The sequence below is a fragment of the Hyperolius riggenbachi genome, chromosome 12 (genome assembly GCF_040937935.1).
Source record: "Hyperolius riggenbachi isolate aHypRig1 chromosome 12, aHypRig1.pri, whole genome shotgun sequence".
Taxonomy (NCBI): Eukaryota; Metazoa; Chordata; class Amphibia; order Anura; family Hyperoliidae; genus Hyperolius; species Hyperolius riggenbachi.
The window spans coordinates 90,247,984-90,265,145 of record NC_090657.1 but is presented as its reverse complement, the minus strand read 5'-3'; the positions used below and the strand labels follow the sequence as shown (position 1 = coordinate 90,265,145).

At 41.9% G+C, this 17,162-nt stretch overlaps 1 protein-coding gene across 4 annotated transcripts in view; it reads right to left on the bottom strand.

The window, feature by feature from the left end:
• The window catches only part of LOC137541041 (signal transducer and activator of transcription 5B), a 349,270-nt gene that overhangs the window by 78,228 nt on the left and 253,880 nt on the right, over positions 1-17,162 (bottom strand). For all 4 annotated transcript variants that reach the window (XM_068262188.1, XM_068262187.1, XM_068262190.1 and 1 more), the window contains 2 exons: positions 5,501-5,637; positions 1,868-2,024 (listed from right to left, as the gene is read on the bottom strand). In XM_068262188.1, the coding sequence (XP_068118289.1) occupies positions 1,868-2,024; positions 5,501-5,628 (285 nt within the window). In that variant the 5' untranslated portion in view covers positions 5,629-5,637. The remainder of the gene's footprint in view (positions 1-1,867; positions 2,025-5,500; positions 5,638-17,162) is intronic.

Below are 17,162 nucleotides of genomic sequence, written 5' to 3'. Positions count from 1 at the left end.
GAACACCATTCAAATGTTAAAACGCTGCTATTAACTGTGAATGTCAATTCCACATAACATATTGGTAAAATAGACTTCATGGTTATAAAATACGGCACCCTTTAAAAAATACATTATATGTACATCCAGCAAGCACGTACTTGACAATATAAGCTCATAAAATCCTTAAAGTTGGACTAAACTCAGAACTTTTTTCACTGCTTTCAAAGATACACCACTGCATAACCTTTAGGAGTAAAAAATGTCTTCATTACAATTTATGGAAACCCTTAAGTTTTACCTTCGGGTACAATCCTAGGAGCACAGAAAGAGTTAAGCTTCAGTGTTCTCTTATTATCAAAGTGTTTGGCACAGTTCAGGTACAGCTCACAGCCCTGATTCACACTTGCTGATATGAGCTCTCCTTTAACACACACAGAACTAGCAACAATGAACTAATTAGCAGACTTTTTATTGTGTGCTGTGGAACAGTCAGCTTTAAGTGCATGTACGCACTGAGAGCCAATCAGGTTCTTCTACATTGCAGTGTGCTTCCATTTTAGTGGTGGAAACTTCATTACAGGGCAAGAATTGATATGTGTGCCACCATAATAAGGGTTTAAAGGGGAACTGAAGAGAGAGGTATATGGAGGCTGCCATGTTTATTTCCTTTTAAGCAATACCAGTTGCCTGGCAGCCCTGCTGATCCTCTGCCTCTTATACTATTAACCATAGCCCCTGAACAAGCATGCAGCAGATCAGGTGATTCAGACTTTAAAATCAGATCTGACAAGACTAGCTGCATGCTTGTTTCTGGTGTTATTCAGCTACTACTGCAGAGAAATAGACCAGCAGGGCTGCCAGGCAACTGGTATTGATTAAAAGGAAATAAATATGGCAGCCTCCGTATACCTCTTACTTCAGTTCCCCTTTAAGAAATACTCATTAACCTATTTTGGTTCCTGGACGTAGAAACTACGTCCAGGAACCATGCGCGCTCCCGCGGCCGATCGCGCGCGTGCACGCGCACTCCCGGCCGCGGATTTGGTAGCCACGGAATCAATGTATCGGGCTATGGTGCCCGATCACTGATTCCTCTCCCCCGCTGAATTCTCTCGGAAGCTTCGCTTTTTCTGGCCGTTCCCTCCCCGATGCGTCACTCTAAGCGTGTGTTACGCTTAGAGTGACATCATGTAAACAAACTCATGGCCGCCATCTTGTGGCCAAAAAGTAAAACTACAACAAAAAGTAAAAAAAAATTAAAATCAATACACAATTACATTAAAAAACTATGGTTTACATCCCACCCTCCCAAAAATACCCGAATAAAATGTTTAATATTAAAAAAAAAACCCATTACAATAAAAAAAAACATGTAAATATTTACCTAAGGGTCTAAACTTTTTAAATATCAATGTAAAGATGAAATATTTCTATATTTTTTTTTATTTTAAACTTGTAAATAGTGATAGATGCAAAACGGAAAAAATGCACCTTTATTTCCAAATAAAATATTGTCGCCATACATTGTGATAGGGACATAATTTTAACGGTGTAATAATCGGGACATATGGGCAAATACAATACGTGAGTTTTAATTATGGAGGCATGTATTATTTTAAAACTATAATGGCTGAAAACTGAGAAATAATGAACTTTTTCAGTTTTTTCTTATTCTTCCTGTTAAAATGCATTTACAGTAAAGTGGCTCTTAGCAAAATGTACCCCCCAAAGAAAGCCTAATTAGTGGCGGAAAAAACAAGATATAGATCAGTTTATTGTGATAAGTAGTGATAAAGTTATAGGCTAATCAATGGGAGGTGAACATTGCTCAAGTGAAAACGATGGAACGCGAATGGGTTAAAAAAAAAAGATAAAAAAGACCCACCTTAAACTGTGTAGCATAGTGACCAAGTTTAATCTTCAACAAGAACCCGTCTTCACCAACTTGGTGCTCGGCCTTCTTCTGCAGTTCCTGCACCAGCCCCTCCAGCATCTGTGTGGCCTTTATACTGTCCTGAGGGTTCTCTGGGTCCACAGAATCCCTGATAATTACATTACATACATTTAAAAGGAACTTGTGCTAAAATTTACAAAACACCAAGTAAAAAGGGAGGCTGTACACTACTCAATTCTATTGGAAGTTATAATATCTAGATACTGATGCTCTTGAATTCTAGACACCCTGGGAAACATTACTTCTCTCATCACACAAGAAATGGAGATGGTCAATAAATGCTAATGATTTTAAATTGTTGCAAATTGTATGAAACTTAATGCAACCTGCCACTGGACCTCTTCTGCAGTAGCTGATGATTTTGATCTGTCAATACATACATTTACATAAAGAGGCACCGTAGTGACATGCAGTAGAATGCAGTAAATTATTCAGGATGACCACTTTCACTTTAAATATCCTAGTTTCAGCATCAGAAACACTTCCTATATCTATAGACTGCTGAATATTGGTATGTAGCTCAGCACTCCCACTAACGGCCTAGCCTACACTGTTTATTATGTGGAATCCCTACTCCAAGCATTCGGAGAGACCAGAGATATTTTTTACTGGCTTTAGAACTCCGTAAATGAACATTTTGCAGTTATCACTTGACAAAACTAAAGATATCGCCACCTGTGATAGATTATTTCTTCACAATCCAGGTGAGGAAAGATTTTACAATGGGCAAACACTGACAAAATATTTTATACATGAATATTGTAAAAAAAAAACAAACAGCTATTTTGTTTATGATGTTATTTTGATAACTGTTCCTCTTACATATACTTCAATCCCAAATGATTAGCCCCTTATTTATGAATAAGAAATACCAGGACTGTAGGAAGGCAGCATGGTGGTGCAGCAGATAGAGTTCCTGCCTCGTAGCGTTCAGTCCCCAGGTTTGAATCTCAGCGAGGACCTGGGGACATATAACACTACAAGGCAGGAACTCTATGGGCAATTTGCAATTCACTTTTTCACTTAGTTTTTTCCTAGGTAAAATTTTCTCAACATGTAAATAAAATGCCTTTTACACCACCAGCAAACAAACAAATACTCAAAATAACTTTGACAGTTCTTTTTCACCTACTTTTTGGTACTTTTTTTCCATTGCAAAGTTTATCTAAACTGAAGATTAAAAAGTATCTCCTAGGAGAAGACTCAAAAAAAAAAAAGTGAATTGCATATGGCCCCATGTGCACAGCACTCTGGTTTCCTCCCACACCCAAAACCATAATGATAAGTAAACAGATTCCCCCCAGGTAACTGGCCTTCGACTGTGGTAGGGACATTGAACCAGGAATATGGAGCGGATTAGATTGTGATGTTATGAGGGAAAGTTTGTGACATGGCTACGCACTCTAAATACCAATGCAATATAATAAATAATGTAAAAAGATACATGCTTTTAGTAGTCATACTGCATTTAACTGCCTAAAGCTACTACAATAAAACCCAAATTACCAAAGAACACGTTAACCAGAAGTCTCAAGCAACCAGAAACAAAATCCTGGCCTAGCAGAATGCATAAATCTTATTTTACATTTCTGTATACAGTAATAAACCTCTGTTACATTAACCACTTCACCACTGAGGGGTTTTACCCCCTGAGCACCAGAGCAATTTTCACCTTTCAGCGCTCCTTCCATTCATTCGTCTATAACTTTATCATTACTTATCGCAATGAAATGAACTATATCTTGTTTTTTCCGCCACCAATTAGGCTTTCTTTAGGTGGGACATTATGCCAAGAATAATTTTTTTCTAAATGTGTTTTAATGGGAAAATAGGAAAAATGTGGGGAAAAAAATAATTATTTTTCAGTTTTCGGCCATTATAGTTTTTAAATAATGCATGCTACTGTGATTAAAACCCATGAAATTTATTTGCCCTTTTGTCCCGGTTATAAAACCATTTAAATTATGTCCCTATCACAATGTTTGGCGCCAATATTTTATTTGGAAATAAAGGTGCATTTTTTTCAGTTTTGCGTCCATCCCTAATTACAAGCCCATAGTTTATAAAGTAACAGTGTTATACCCTCTTGACATAAATATTTCAAAAGTTCAGTCCCTAAGGTAACTATTTATGTATTTTTTTTAATTGTAAATTTTTGAATTTTTTTTTAATTACAAAAAAAAAAAAAAGGGGAGTGTGGGAGGTAATGAGTTAATTTTTTTGTGTAAAAGTCATTTATTTGTATGTGAAAAATGTGTAGGGTGTAGTTTACTATTTGGCCACAAGATGGCCACAGTAACTTTTTGTTTTAATGCGACCTCCAAGCGTCCTTCCGGAAGCTTGGAAGAAGTATAAGGAGGCTGGACACGTGAGTTTTTTTTCACAATGATCGCGCTGCCCATCGGAGAGCAGCGGATCATTGCGGGGCTTAGATCAACGGACGGGAATGGATTTTCCCGTTCATTGATCTCTGGGCGAGCGGGCGGCGGCGTGTTTACTAGCGGCGGGCGGCGTGTTTACGAGCGGGAGCGCGGACAGCGGCGGGAACGCGGAAAGTACGGATTTCTCCGTCCCTGGGGGTTAAAGGATGGAAAAAGGGACAGAGAAATCCATACGGGCGGGGGTAAAGTGGTTAAGCCTGTCATTTGCATTACCGTATATACTCGAATACAAGTCGACCCCGTGTATAAGTGGACTCCAATATTCAACCCTCTTAAGCTGGAATTTTTTATTGACTCAAGTATAAGTCTACCCAGCAAAGTTAATGGCTGCACATGGGGCTCAGGAGGGGTTAATGATTGCACTGCATACAGTATTGCAACCATTAACCCCTCCTGTCCCCTAAGTGTAGCCAATAAGTGCTCCGGGCCCACAAGTGGTGCGATTATTCTCTCCCTTTTATGCAGCCCAGTATTTTCCTTGTTAATTGTTATGGCCAGGACTTTCAGACCTGTGTTTTCTTGGCATTTCCTTTCCTCAACGTATCACTTACCACTGGGTAAATCGCTGCAAATGGGAATGTCACTATTAGCACACACATTACACAGTGTGCTCAGTGTTGCCGGTGACTTATGTATAAGTTGACCCGTATACTTTTATGAAGTGAATCAGAACTAAATTTCTAGACTTATACTCGAGTATATACAGTAATTTGTTTTTAATTACTATAAAAAAATGAATAGAGTTTATGGTAAGTATACAGTGCGATGAATAGTACTTTTTTTTTAATGAGGCCTTATTTTTAACATTGACTCTCAAACAACCAGAAACTAAACTTATCCGGCATCAGCCGATCCCCGTTGGTGCCGGATAATGGGGGTTTTACTGTATTATTATCAGCACTGGTATAGATTTATTTTCACAGTCTTTATTATGACATTTGCTTTACGAATTAATAAGACGCAACAGCTACAAGCATCTGGCACCATTGTATGGTTAATAAAAGCACTAATGGTAATATAATGGCTAAAAGTGATGCAAGGACAAGTGGACATTACAAAGACAGGAAAACTACAATTTGGAAAGAACCCATAGCTGGCAATAGGCAGAACAAAGCATACATACCATGTCTGGCTCTCTATCCACTGAGACAAGTAATGTCGCACCTCTATGGGAAAATGCTGCCCATACAGGGCCTGCATCTGACGCAAGGCATCCCCTTGTAACTGTTGTGCCTGGATCCACACTGCCATGATGACAATCTGTGAAGGATGAAAGGAAAACATATCAGCTATAGCACTAGAAGTCAGAATTAATGGACAAGTGCAGTACTGACACCTTAAAGGAAAACTATCAAAGTTAACTAAAATTCTAAATGCCACATATATTTCCAGTAATTACTAGCAAAAAGCAATACAAAGGCATTTTTTTAATCTTTTCATGTTTTATGTGAAGAAAATATGACATTTGTAGAAAACAGTTTTCTCTGTAGACATTACTATGGAAGACTGTATCCAGAACACTCCACATACAGAAACAATCTTCACTGGCACTAATACTGTGACTGGAATCTGTTCAGAATGATGGAAAGCAGAAATATAGCTTCAAATGTGTGTAAATAATCATCAGCTGCAGCTCTGTGTGTTCCTGTCTCTCTTTGCTTTGCAGTCTAAAGTTAACAGTGTACAGCCAGGAATAGCTCATTCTGAATGGAGGGGGGAGCATCCGAGTACGGAAAAAGTACAGGTCCTTCTTTTCAGATCCTTCTCTGTATCTAAAAATCCCTCAGCTTTTCTCATATGATCTGTGAGAAAGCAGGCAGGGCAGAAACAAACAGTAATTCCTTCCTCTGTGAATAGTGACAAAGAAGGGGAATCTATCTACATGGTATAGCTCTAGCCTCTAGCCTGATGCCGATACAAATTTTTACAAACAGCTAGTAAACACGGCATTTTTTTTCCACACAGGCTGTGATGAGAGACCTCTGAAAAGCTTTTTATTGTTGCTGGCTAAAAGCTCTATAGGTATTTGGGGTTCACATAAGAACAGTTTATTTGATAGTTGTTCTTTAACACAGAAATTGATTGCAGGATATCACTTCCTCCTTTCCAGAATACATTATTCAGGACAGAGGGAGGACCAATCCAAGTCATTCATTTTTGTGAACCAGAAATGCATCCTAGAGCCAATGGCTAATAAAACACCCTTTATTACGCTAAATCACTAATGAAACTTAAAGCAAAACTTTAATAAGTTTTTCAACATTTTCTGCATCTTAAAATAACAGGCATACCGTACTTACCATGTTTTCACAGCAGATTTATACTGTGTTTTTTTATGCCTGCATAGAGCTGTCATTTTGCTACTGATGTCAGCACTATGCAGAGAACAGAGATAATTCTCAGCATTTTTGATCGCTTCGCTCTGCTATTGACTCAGCCTATCAGCTGTCAGCAGTCAGTTTCATATCAGTAAGTTGTTTATATGATAGCGATACAAAGGGAGAAGATGCACCATGATTTACAGACTATTATCAATGCAAAAATGCTGAATTAAGGGTGCATCATCCTATATAATAAAACCCTACTGACTCTGCGTCCCTTGTCCCTGTCAGTGTCCCATCTGCGCTTTGCGCATGTGCAGAGACAGTGAGGGGGAGTGACGTGAGCCACACGGCCAAGGGGCGGGCGCAATGGGGGCACGCGTGGCTCAGGTGCGTGCGCGGTGGGCGCATGTGCAATGAAGACTGAGCCCGTTTTGTAAATGGGCTTATGTCCACTAGTTCACTAATAAATTAATTTACTTCTTTGGCTCCTGTGTTATCCTGTGGCGTTGCAAATCTGCAAAGTTTGACTATAAAGGATGGAGAACCCAAAGCTGTGTCGTCCATGAAAAGTGGTGTCCAGCAACCATATCAGGCATGGGGCTTTAAAGAGGAGCTGTCAGCCATACTATCTCAGGAAAAAAAATAAATATACAAGTACATAAATACTTGCTCTACTTACATAACAGATGTATTGCACTGTCCATGTTATGATTCCTGTGAATTTTATAAAGGAAAAGTAGAGAATCCTATTCTAGACAGTTTCCATATTTACTGTGGCTATCTTGAAGCCAGTCGTGATGTAATATCCGCCCTTAAGGTGCCCATACACTAGTCAGATTGGCAGCAGATAGATAAAAAATGCATCTGATGATCTATCTGATGCGTTTTTAGAACATTTTTTACCAGGATAGAATACCAATAGATTTCAGTTTGAAATCTATTGAAATTCGATCTGATGGCATTTTTTTGCCATAAGATTTCCATTAAGACCAATGCAAACTGATAAGCAATCTCATCAGATCGACCTAAATTTTCCACCCAGCCAGTTCGATGGAAATCCACCGAAATCAGCCATCGATCGGTCGATTGGCCAACCGATTTGCAAATGATCAATCGATCGATCGGCCAGAAAATCGGCTGAGTGTATGGGCCCCTTTAGTCTCCTCTGCCTGATTTGCCCGCCCTTCACTATAGAAAGTGCATTGTTTCAGCCTGAGAAAGTTTGGCCAATCAGACAGGAATTGAGGTGAGGGAGGGGAAAACAGGAGGGAAGAGGCTACAGCCAATCAGGCTGCATTAGTTAAGTCTGAGGGGAAGTAGAGAAGCAAAAAAAAGACAACCCAGCATGCCATGCAACTTCTCTTTTGTGTACCAAATTTTCTGCTTACCAAATAAGAGTCAAGTAAACTGGGGAATGATAATTTATCAACAAGAAAAGTTATAGTGATTTTAACTTTTGGATTGCCTGATTAGCATCCCTATTACTTGTTTACCAGATAAAAATATTTTTTATTTGATTGATTTTTGATTTTATGCCCTACAGTTACTCTTTAAAGCCCTGGTCCACTCTTGCTTGATTTTTTTCGCCAGTTTAGGGGTCTAAAATCCTGCAAAAAAAAAAACCTGCAGTGCTTTTAGACCCTAAAATCTGGAAAGAATCAGACGGCCAGGGGGGATAATTGGTGATTTTTTAGAATCACATTGACCACCTCATGATGAGGATAGGGGGATGTGCTTGGACAGCTTAAAGGCCACATTCACAGTGGTGCATTTTGGTCGCTTTGTAACCTGGATTACCGCACTGCAATGCATCACCTATACGACTATTGTCAGTGTGATGGGAGCGTAGCAGTATAACAGGTTGCAGCAAGGTAATGCACTGCATGCAGTGACTTACCGCTAACCGCACACATTCAAAACAACAAGCCAATCATAATATAGTAACTTGTGCTGCTACAGTAAAGCAGTCACTATATTTTTAAAGACAGATATACATATCTGATTGTGACTGTATATCTGATGTGTGCACAGGAATCCTTTATATATAATACATAACATCTCTGCTGTAAGAATGAAGCCTGATGTGTAGTTATGTCACTAGTAGGGATAGTCAATGAAATGCAACTAATTCTGCGTTGATGCAGGTTTATGCAAATGTATATGTAAATTTAAGCACCCCCTTTTCTCATAAAATCAATCAATTTGATATGTTGGTAAAATTGGGTTTGGTGACTACAAATTAAGTTACACAGTAGTACTATACACTACATATGCACTCCCCGCAGAGCTGCTATGAATCCACTGAGAATGTTGTGCACACTGAGGTGTTGTCTATCACCCGTTAACCTGGTTCAGATTGTGAATCCCCTCATTCTCCTGTAGATAATCTGCGCATCATGCTAATGCTGGGTACATACGATACGTTTTTCCGCTCGATAGATGGATTCGATAGATAATTCCCGTCATGTCCAGTATTCCTTTCGGTCTATACTGAGCTCGATTTCTCATAGCAGTGAATGGAAAAAGATAAGAAAAATGAGCGGAAAACAAGAGAATCGAGCGCAGAAAAACGATTGGGTGGAAACTCAAGCGGAAAAACGCATCGTGTGTACCCAGCATTAGATGTTAGATTGCCTAGGGCCTACAGCAATTTCCTAAGTTTAGCTAAAATGCATCTTTGGTGTAAACCCCGAGGTATGCTAATGCCTAAAAGTGTCTCAACACATTGAATGTTTAATAAGATTCACTGAAACCCCGTCTCAGCAGGGTTCCGGTGCATAGATCTGTCCCCCTGCAGAAATTATCCCTGGCCCTTTCTATATCAGATATAGAAAAGATAGAGGCCTTCTTCTGCAAGGAGGTAGGGCTACACAGTGGAACCAAGCAGATATGGGGTGCAGATATGGGGCTCAGATGAAACTTATTATACAAACAACATACCAGGGCATTCACCTTCAGAAGGACAGGCCAGGATGTCTGACAGGGTAAAGTGTCAGCTTAGTGGCTAAGAGCTTTTTGTTCCCAAAAGCAGATGCCATCTCAATATAGCTTTGGCTGTGATGAGATGCCTTTTATGTTACATACTGTCAATCAGTCAATCAACAAGATTGTAATATGCAAATCAGAGGAGTCAGAGTCGAGGAGTCAGAATTCTAAACAGGAGTTGGAGTTATTGGATGGATTTTTGTACCGACTCCTCAGCCCTGATATACAGCTCATCAGTCCAACCAAGCTGCAGCTGCCAATCCCAAAGGTAAGTCAGGAAAGCAAAACCCATCCAGTCAAAAAAATAATACTGCAAAAATGGTTTATAGGCAATGCACAAACATCGTGCACCATAACTTATAATGATGAATGTGCGCTACAAGTCCTGATGATTGCCATCATTTTTCGTATTCTGGAAGTGTACCGGTGATACCACATTTTTAAAGTGTGTGTTTGTACAAAGGATGTTTAAAGAAGTCCTAAGGGGAAACATCTGTTCAAATCTGTACAAGACCGGTGCAAATTCAGTATGTTGTACTCATGGCTGTGGAGTTGGAGCAATTTTGTGTACCTTGAGTTGGAATCTGTGATTTCATAAACTGAGGAGTCAGAGGATTTTTGTACAAAATTCCCAGCCCTGGTAAATATGCTCCTCATCAGTTCAAGGTATGGATTTTTAAGACTGGTCTAAATAACTAACTAGGGACACTGTATTGTTACCCTTGCTAGGCTTCCCAATTTCCTGGCACTCCTGCTGATTCCATGCCCCTAATACTTTCAGCCATAGACACTGCAGATCAGGCACTCTGACTGGATTAGCTGCATGCTTCATGTTTCAATTCTGTGATTCAGACACTACTGCAGTGAAAGAGATCAGCTGGTTGCCAGGCAACTGGTACTGTTGAAAAGGAATTAAATATGGCAGACTCCATATACCTCTCCCTTGCTTAATGTACAAGAAGCAATCATTTATCCTTTAGTTACAAAAAACCCCTATGTGCAACATCCAATGAAGTCAATATTGCCTATTTTTGTTATTAATAGAAAAGAAAACACCAGTCTACAAAAGGTCAATTCACTCTGGAAAAAGAAGAGTTAACCTAAAACTTTCTATTTCAACACAGCTGCTGCTGTTGCCGGAAGATGAATTTTTGTCAGAAATGTAGTTGCGCAATGGGCCTATTAGCAGAAAGGAAGGTAGTGAGGGAGGAGGTGCGGTATCCAGACACACAAGGAGCAAATTATAGCAGCAAGATGAAGAATGGAATTCCCTGCTCCCAAACACTTCACATTCTGCCTTCACTCCCATGTACAAGCAAAATGTCTGTCAGAGGATCACTGGGCCAGTCCTACAGCCTGAGGTGCACATTCTAAGGCTGCTATTGTTATACTTCATACTCATACAACAGTGGCAATGAGGAAATTCTAATGTACAGTTTCTACTTGACAGGACAAATCCAGCCTGCACAGGAGCAAACAAATAATCTAGGGACAAACACAAAGCACCATTGCTAACACTGCCAAGGAAATAAACAAGTCTATCCTTTACACCAGGAAGATGCATCTAGCAACTCTAGGCCTTTAATGTGTCTCTTTTTAGACATGTAACTAAAACCTTGAGAAAACAAGATTACTAGCCAATAGTAGCACCTCACCCAGACATATTAAAGTCCTAATAAAGATAACAGGTTAGTGCTGTCTAATTCAGCCTCATCCATATGCATGCTGCTGCCCTGGCTCACATTCTCTGTATATAGTGGTATACTAAGCCTTATCACAGCTGAACTAGCTGCATTTCAACACATATGTCATGTTTATTAATGTGTGCCAGTATTGCTAGAACTAGAAACTGAATGCCCAGGTTAATTTTATGGAACATTACTAAAGATTTACATAAGATATATCTTCCAGGCAGTTTCACTAGGAAAGAGACAAATGTGAATGAGTGCTGAGACACTCTTTAGCCCAGAAATCGTCTTCCGTCTCTGGCTTTTAAAGTGTAACTGTCGGGCATAAAATCAAAATTCAATTCTTTCATTTGTATCTGGTAAACAAGTAAAAAGAATGCTAACCAGGGAATCAAAGGGTTAAAAATCACTCTTACTTTTCTTATCCATTAAACAACATTCCCCAGTTTCTCTGGCTCTTATTTGGTACATGTGTTGCACAAAGGAAGTTGCAGGGCATGCTGGGTTGTCTTTTTTTGCTTCTTTACTCTCCCCTCAGACAAAGACTCTGAAGTCTCTTTTTTCCCTGCTTTTGTCATATAATCCTGTTCAGGATGAATGCCCCTGTGAAATCGCAGCATCCCCGCGGCAGATGGGTGATTTATTACACAGGATTAGCCTTGCAGAGCTCCGTGGCTCTCAGGGCTTCACTTCCTCAATGATGCAGAGCTTTCAGCTCTAGCTCTGCCTACTCTGCAATCAATCTCTGCAGATCTCCGCCTCCTCTCAGCCCCTCTCAGTCTTCTTTCCCTGAGAGGGGCGGGAAGGAGGCGAAGATTCGCAGAGATTAATTGCGGAGAGGCTGAGCTACAGCTCAAAGCTCAGCCTCTCCAGGAAGAGAAGCCCTGCGTGTCAGGGCAGCACAATCTGCGACCAGCAAAGTTGTAGAACTTTGCTGGTCTGAAACAGCAATAAATCACCCATCTGCCGCGGGGATGCGGCGATTTCACAGGGGCATTCATGCTGAACAGGATATGAGAAAAACAGGGAAAAAAAGAGACTTCAGAGTCTCTCTAACTTATGCAGCTCGATTGGCGGAAGTCTTTTTCCCTCCTGTTTTCCCCTCCACACCTCTGTTCCTCTCTGATTGGCCAATATTTCTCATGCTGAGAAATACACTTTCTATTTTAGAGCTGGGTGGGAGTGCCTGAAGACTGGGAAGAGTGCGGGCAATGCATACACAATAAGGCAGAGGAGAGTAAGGGAGGAAATGACATCAGGATTGGCTTCAAGATAGACAGTTAAAATTGAGAATCCTAAGAAGGCTTTTCTCTTTTTTTTTTACCATAGAAAAGTCACTAAAATCAAAACGTGGACAGTGCAATACATATGTTATGTAAGTAGAGCAAGTATTTATCTACTTATCTATGTGGGGTTTTTTTCTGAGATCGTATGGCTGACAGCTCCTCTTTAAAGGGAAGGTTCAGGGAGGGGATTAAAAAAATAAAAATACATTTTCACTTACCTGGGGCTTCCTCCAGCCCGTGGCAGGCAGGAGGTGCCCTCGCCGCCACTCCGCAGGCTCCCGGTGGTCTCCGGTGCCCGACCCGACCTGGCCAGGCCGGCCGCCAGGTCGGGCTCTTCTGCGCTCCATTTCCTGTCACTTCTGCGTCCCACGCCGGCGCGCTGACGTCATCGGACGTCCACCGGGCTGTACTGCGCAGGCGCAGTAGTTTTGCGCATGCGCAGTAAAGCCCGGCGGACGTCCGATGACGTCAGCGCGCCGGCGTGGGACGCAGAAGTGCCAGGAAATGGAGCGCAGAAGAGCCCGACCTGGCAGCCGGCCTGGCCAGGTCGGGTCGGGCACCGGAGACCACCGGGAGCCTGCGGAGCGGCGGCGAGGGCACCTCCTGCCTGCCATGGGCTGGAGGAAGCCCCATGTAAGTGGAAATTTATTTTTATTTTTTTAATCCCCTCCCTGAACCTTCCCTTTAACACAACACCTTGTTTTCTGCATTATTACTGCTCTAAATGACAGAAGTAGAAAAATATTGTGACTTGTTGAATGGTTTTGTTTTAGCTTGTCCTAGCAGTCAATAAACAAACAAAACAAACAAACACAGAACATTTATATCACACTTTTCTCCTGGCAGACTCAAAGCGCCAGAGCTGCAGCCACTGGGACGCGCTCTATAGGCAGTCGTAGTGTTAGGGAGACTTGCCCAAGGTCTCCTACTGAATAGGTGCTGGCTTACTGAACAGGCAGAGCCGAGATTCGAACCCATGTCTCCTGTGTCAGAGGCAGAGCCCTTAACCATTATACTATCCAGCCACTACTACTACTAATAAGTAAACAATGTATCTGCTCTTCGTGCACTGTATATACATCAGACTATTGGATAATTCAACAATCACACAACCACAAAACATCTTTTGGACATTTGCACAGAACTGAACAGTGAATTGATGAGATGAGCTAGGCCCCCCGATTTATCCTAGGCACAGACACACACACCGCATAGAAGGTAGCCCAGTGTCCTAACTCTAGCCCTGTAACATGCATAGCACAAACATGCACGCATTCAGCGCATCAAAACCTAAAATTACTTTAACAGCCTACTCTGTGGCCTACCAAAAACACAGACTGGCACCTCTCCAGTCCCTACTAAACTCTGCTGCTCATTTCATCCACCTCTCCTCCCGCCCCTCTTTGCCAATACCTCCATTGGTTACCAATCACACAAAGGATCCTATTCAAACTCCTAACACTATCATTCAAAGCTCTAGGTAGGCTATCCTCTCCATACATCTCCTTATTTATTCTCTAAATATCATCCAGTCCAGATCCTTTGCTCCTCCCAAGAGACCCTCATGTTGTCCAGCTTGATCGCCTTCTCTCACTCTCACATCCAGGACTTCTCATGAGTGTACCTCTCCTTTGGAACTCTCTACCACAGCCTATCCGTCATGCACCAAGCCTGGAAATTTACAAACATCTTCTGAAGACATACCTGTTCATACAAGCTTATAATTTGCTTTAGCTAAAATTTAAAGCTCACTACCTCATCTGCTAACCCCTTCATCTACTCCCCCAGTGTTTTCACCCTATTACATTCTATACTGTAAAGGTGGCCATACACTGGTCGATTTGCCATCAGATTTGACCAACAGATAGACCCCTCTCTGATCGAATCTGATTAGAGAGGGATCGTATGGCTGCCTTTACTGCAAACAGATTGTGAAACTATTTCAGCATGAAACCGATCACAATCTGTGGTGGTGCTGCCCCCCCCCCCCCATATATTACCGGCTCCGGCCGGTGCGAGTCCCCCCGCTTACCGCTGTCTCTTCTCCTCTGGGTTCCTGGACCAGCAGGCTTCACTTCTTTCTGTCCGGGGAAGTTTAAACACTAGAGGGCGCTCTACTGTTTAAACTTCCTGCCGGGACAGGAACTTCAGTGAAGCTGCAGTCCTGAAGCCCAGCGGAGAAGAGACAGCGGTGACCGGGAGGACTAGCGCAGGCCGGAGCAGGTAATTTATTGTGTCGGTTGTCGGGCATTCAAACGTTGCTATCAACGCACTCCCGACCCGCCGGCGATCGAGCAAAATCTTCTGCACGGACAGCTCAACGGGAATCGACGGGAACGAATGATTTGTTCTACTGATATGCTGGTCTCTCACAACATTTGTATCACTGATCCAGAAGTACACATATAAGGTTCCCTCTGACTCCCCTATATGCATGCTCTTTGCAGATCTAGGATTCACTCTTAGGCCTCTTTCCCACCAGGACGTTGCGTTTTAGAGGACGTTATAGGTCGCATAACGTGCCCCTAACACAACGCCTGGTGGTGTTGGAGGAGAACGCTACCTAGAGCTGCATTATGCAGCTCTTGGTGCGCCTTTTGTGTCCTACGCGCTGCGGAGACCATGTGATCGAAGCACTCCGCATCACGTGCTCCCACAAGCCAATCAGCGGCCGCTCCAGGAAGTAAACACTGCAGTGCAGTGAATATTAAGTAGCCATGTGGCTGGCTACAATAGCAGACTCTCCCCGCCTCCTCTCCGGCCCCCCCCCAAAAAACCAAAAAAAAAACAACATAACAGAGCATGTGCACACAGTCTAACGTGGCTAAAACCGCGTAGAATGCATAGCAGGCTGCACTTTATTTGAACGTGCAGCGTTACGCAACGTGAGCACTGAACAGCCCATTGATTTTACATTACTGTAAATTAGGCTGCGTTACAGGCTGCACTAACGTGTGCCTGTAACGTCTTACTGTGAAAGCAGCCACGCAAAGGGCATTTTAAAACAAAACAATGTGTCAACCTTGCATTACTTTCACTTCAGGTTCCCTATAAGGCCTAGAGGAAGTGACCCAGATCAGTTATATACTGTATAAGAAGTACTTTGTGACATTTCTTAACACTTGTTTGAAAATATGGGGAAGGGTGCAAAGGTTAAGGTAGAGTTTATATCCGTTGGACAAAATTGGGCTTTTAAATTTTTCAAAGAAAATATACAATTTTGGCCCAATATTTGTTACAGTATAAACTGGTAAAATGTATTATTCATATAGGGCTGACATCTTCTGCAGTGCTTTATAAGTATATAGTTTTGTCACTAACTGTCCCTCAGAGGAGCTCACAATCTAACTCCTACCATAGCCATATGTCTATTGCAGTCTAGGGCCAATTTTAGGTGATTGCCAATTAAGTTATCTGTATGTTTTTGGGATGTGGTGGGGAGGGGGATAGGCCAGGTTTAGCAACAGTTGTCACCAATGTCACTTAATGTTGTTCTATGTATATGACACCATTGTTATGGTGTCATATACATAAAACAACATCAACATCAACCTCTTGCCGACCGAGTCGCGGCGGCAGCCCCAGGACCGGCTAACGCCGATTGGCGTAGGGTAGGAAAACTGAGGTGCCCAGGTGGAAACCCACGCAGACGCAATGGATATATCCTTTCAAAAAAGAAGAAAAGCATAGTTGCAGTTCTTTTGAAGAGGGCAATGTGTCATTCAACCACTTGAGGGCCGCAGTGTTAACGGGAACCTAAACTGAGAAGGATATGGATTTTTCCTTTAAAAAAAATTCCAGTTGCCTGACTCTCCTGCTGATCCTGTGTCTCTAATACTTTCAGCCACAGCCCCTCAACAAGCATGCAGAAAATAATTATTTAAAAATAAATATTTATTTCATTATTTTTTAAATAAATTTAACTGCATTTTTAACATTTATTCCCCAGCCCTTACTCCCTCCCTCAGCCAATCAGCGTGATCAGCTGTCATAGGCTTCAGCCTATGACAGCCAATCACTATCCTGTCTCCCAGGCACAGCTGTCCCCAGTACAGTGCTGCCCTGGATTGCATCGCTGTACAAACTAATTAGACAGCAGTTTTGCCCTCTAACAGTCTATAAGCGGCGATCGCCGCTGGGAGGCTAAAGCGGGGCGGAGCAGAGATACCGAGCAGAGATGTGTGTGTGCGATCTCCTGCAAAACAGGCCCCAAGGATCCTACGCCAATCGGCGTTAGCCGATCCTGGGGCTGCCGCCGCTACTCGGTCGGCAAGAGGTTGATGTTGATATATGTATATGACACCATAACAATGGTGTCATCTACATAGAACAACATTAAGTGACATTGGTGACAACTGTTGCTAAACCTGACCTATCCCCCTCCCCACCACCATGTACAAAATATGGTCTGTCTTGCATTTGATTTTTACCATATTAATAATAATAATAATAATATTAGGCTGGAGCATGCCACTTATTTCAGGCCTCATTCCTCATTCCCA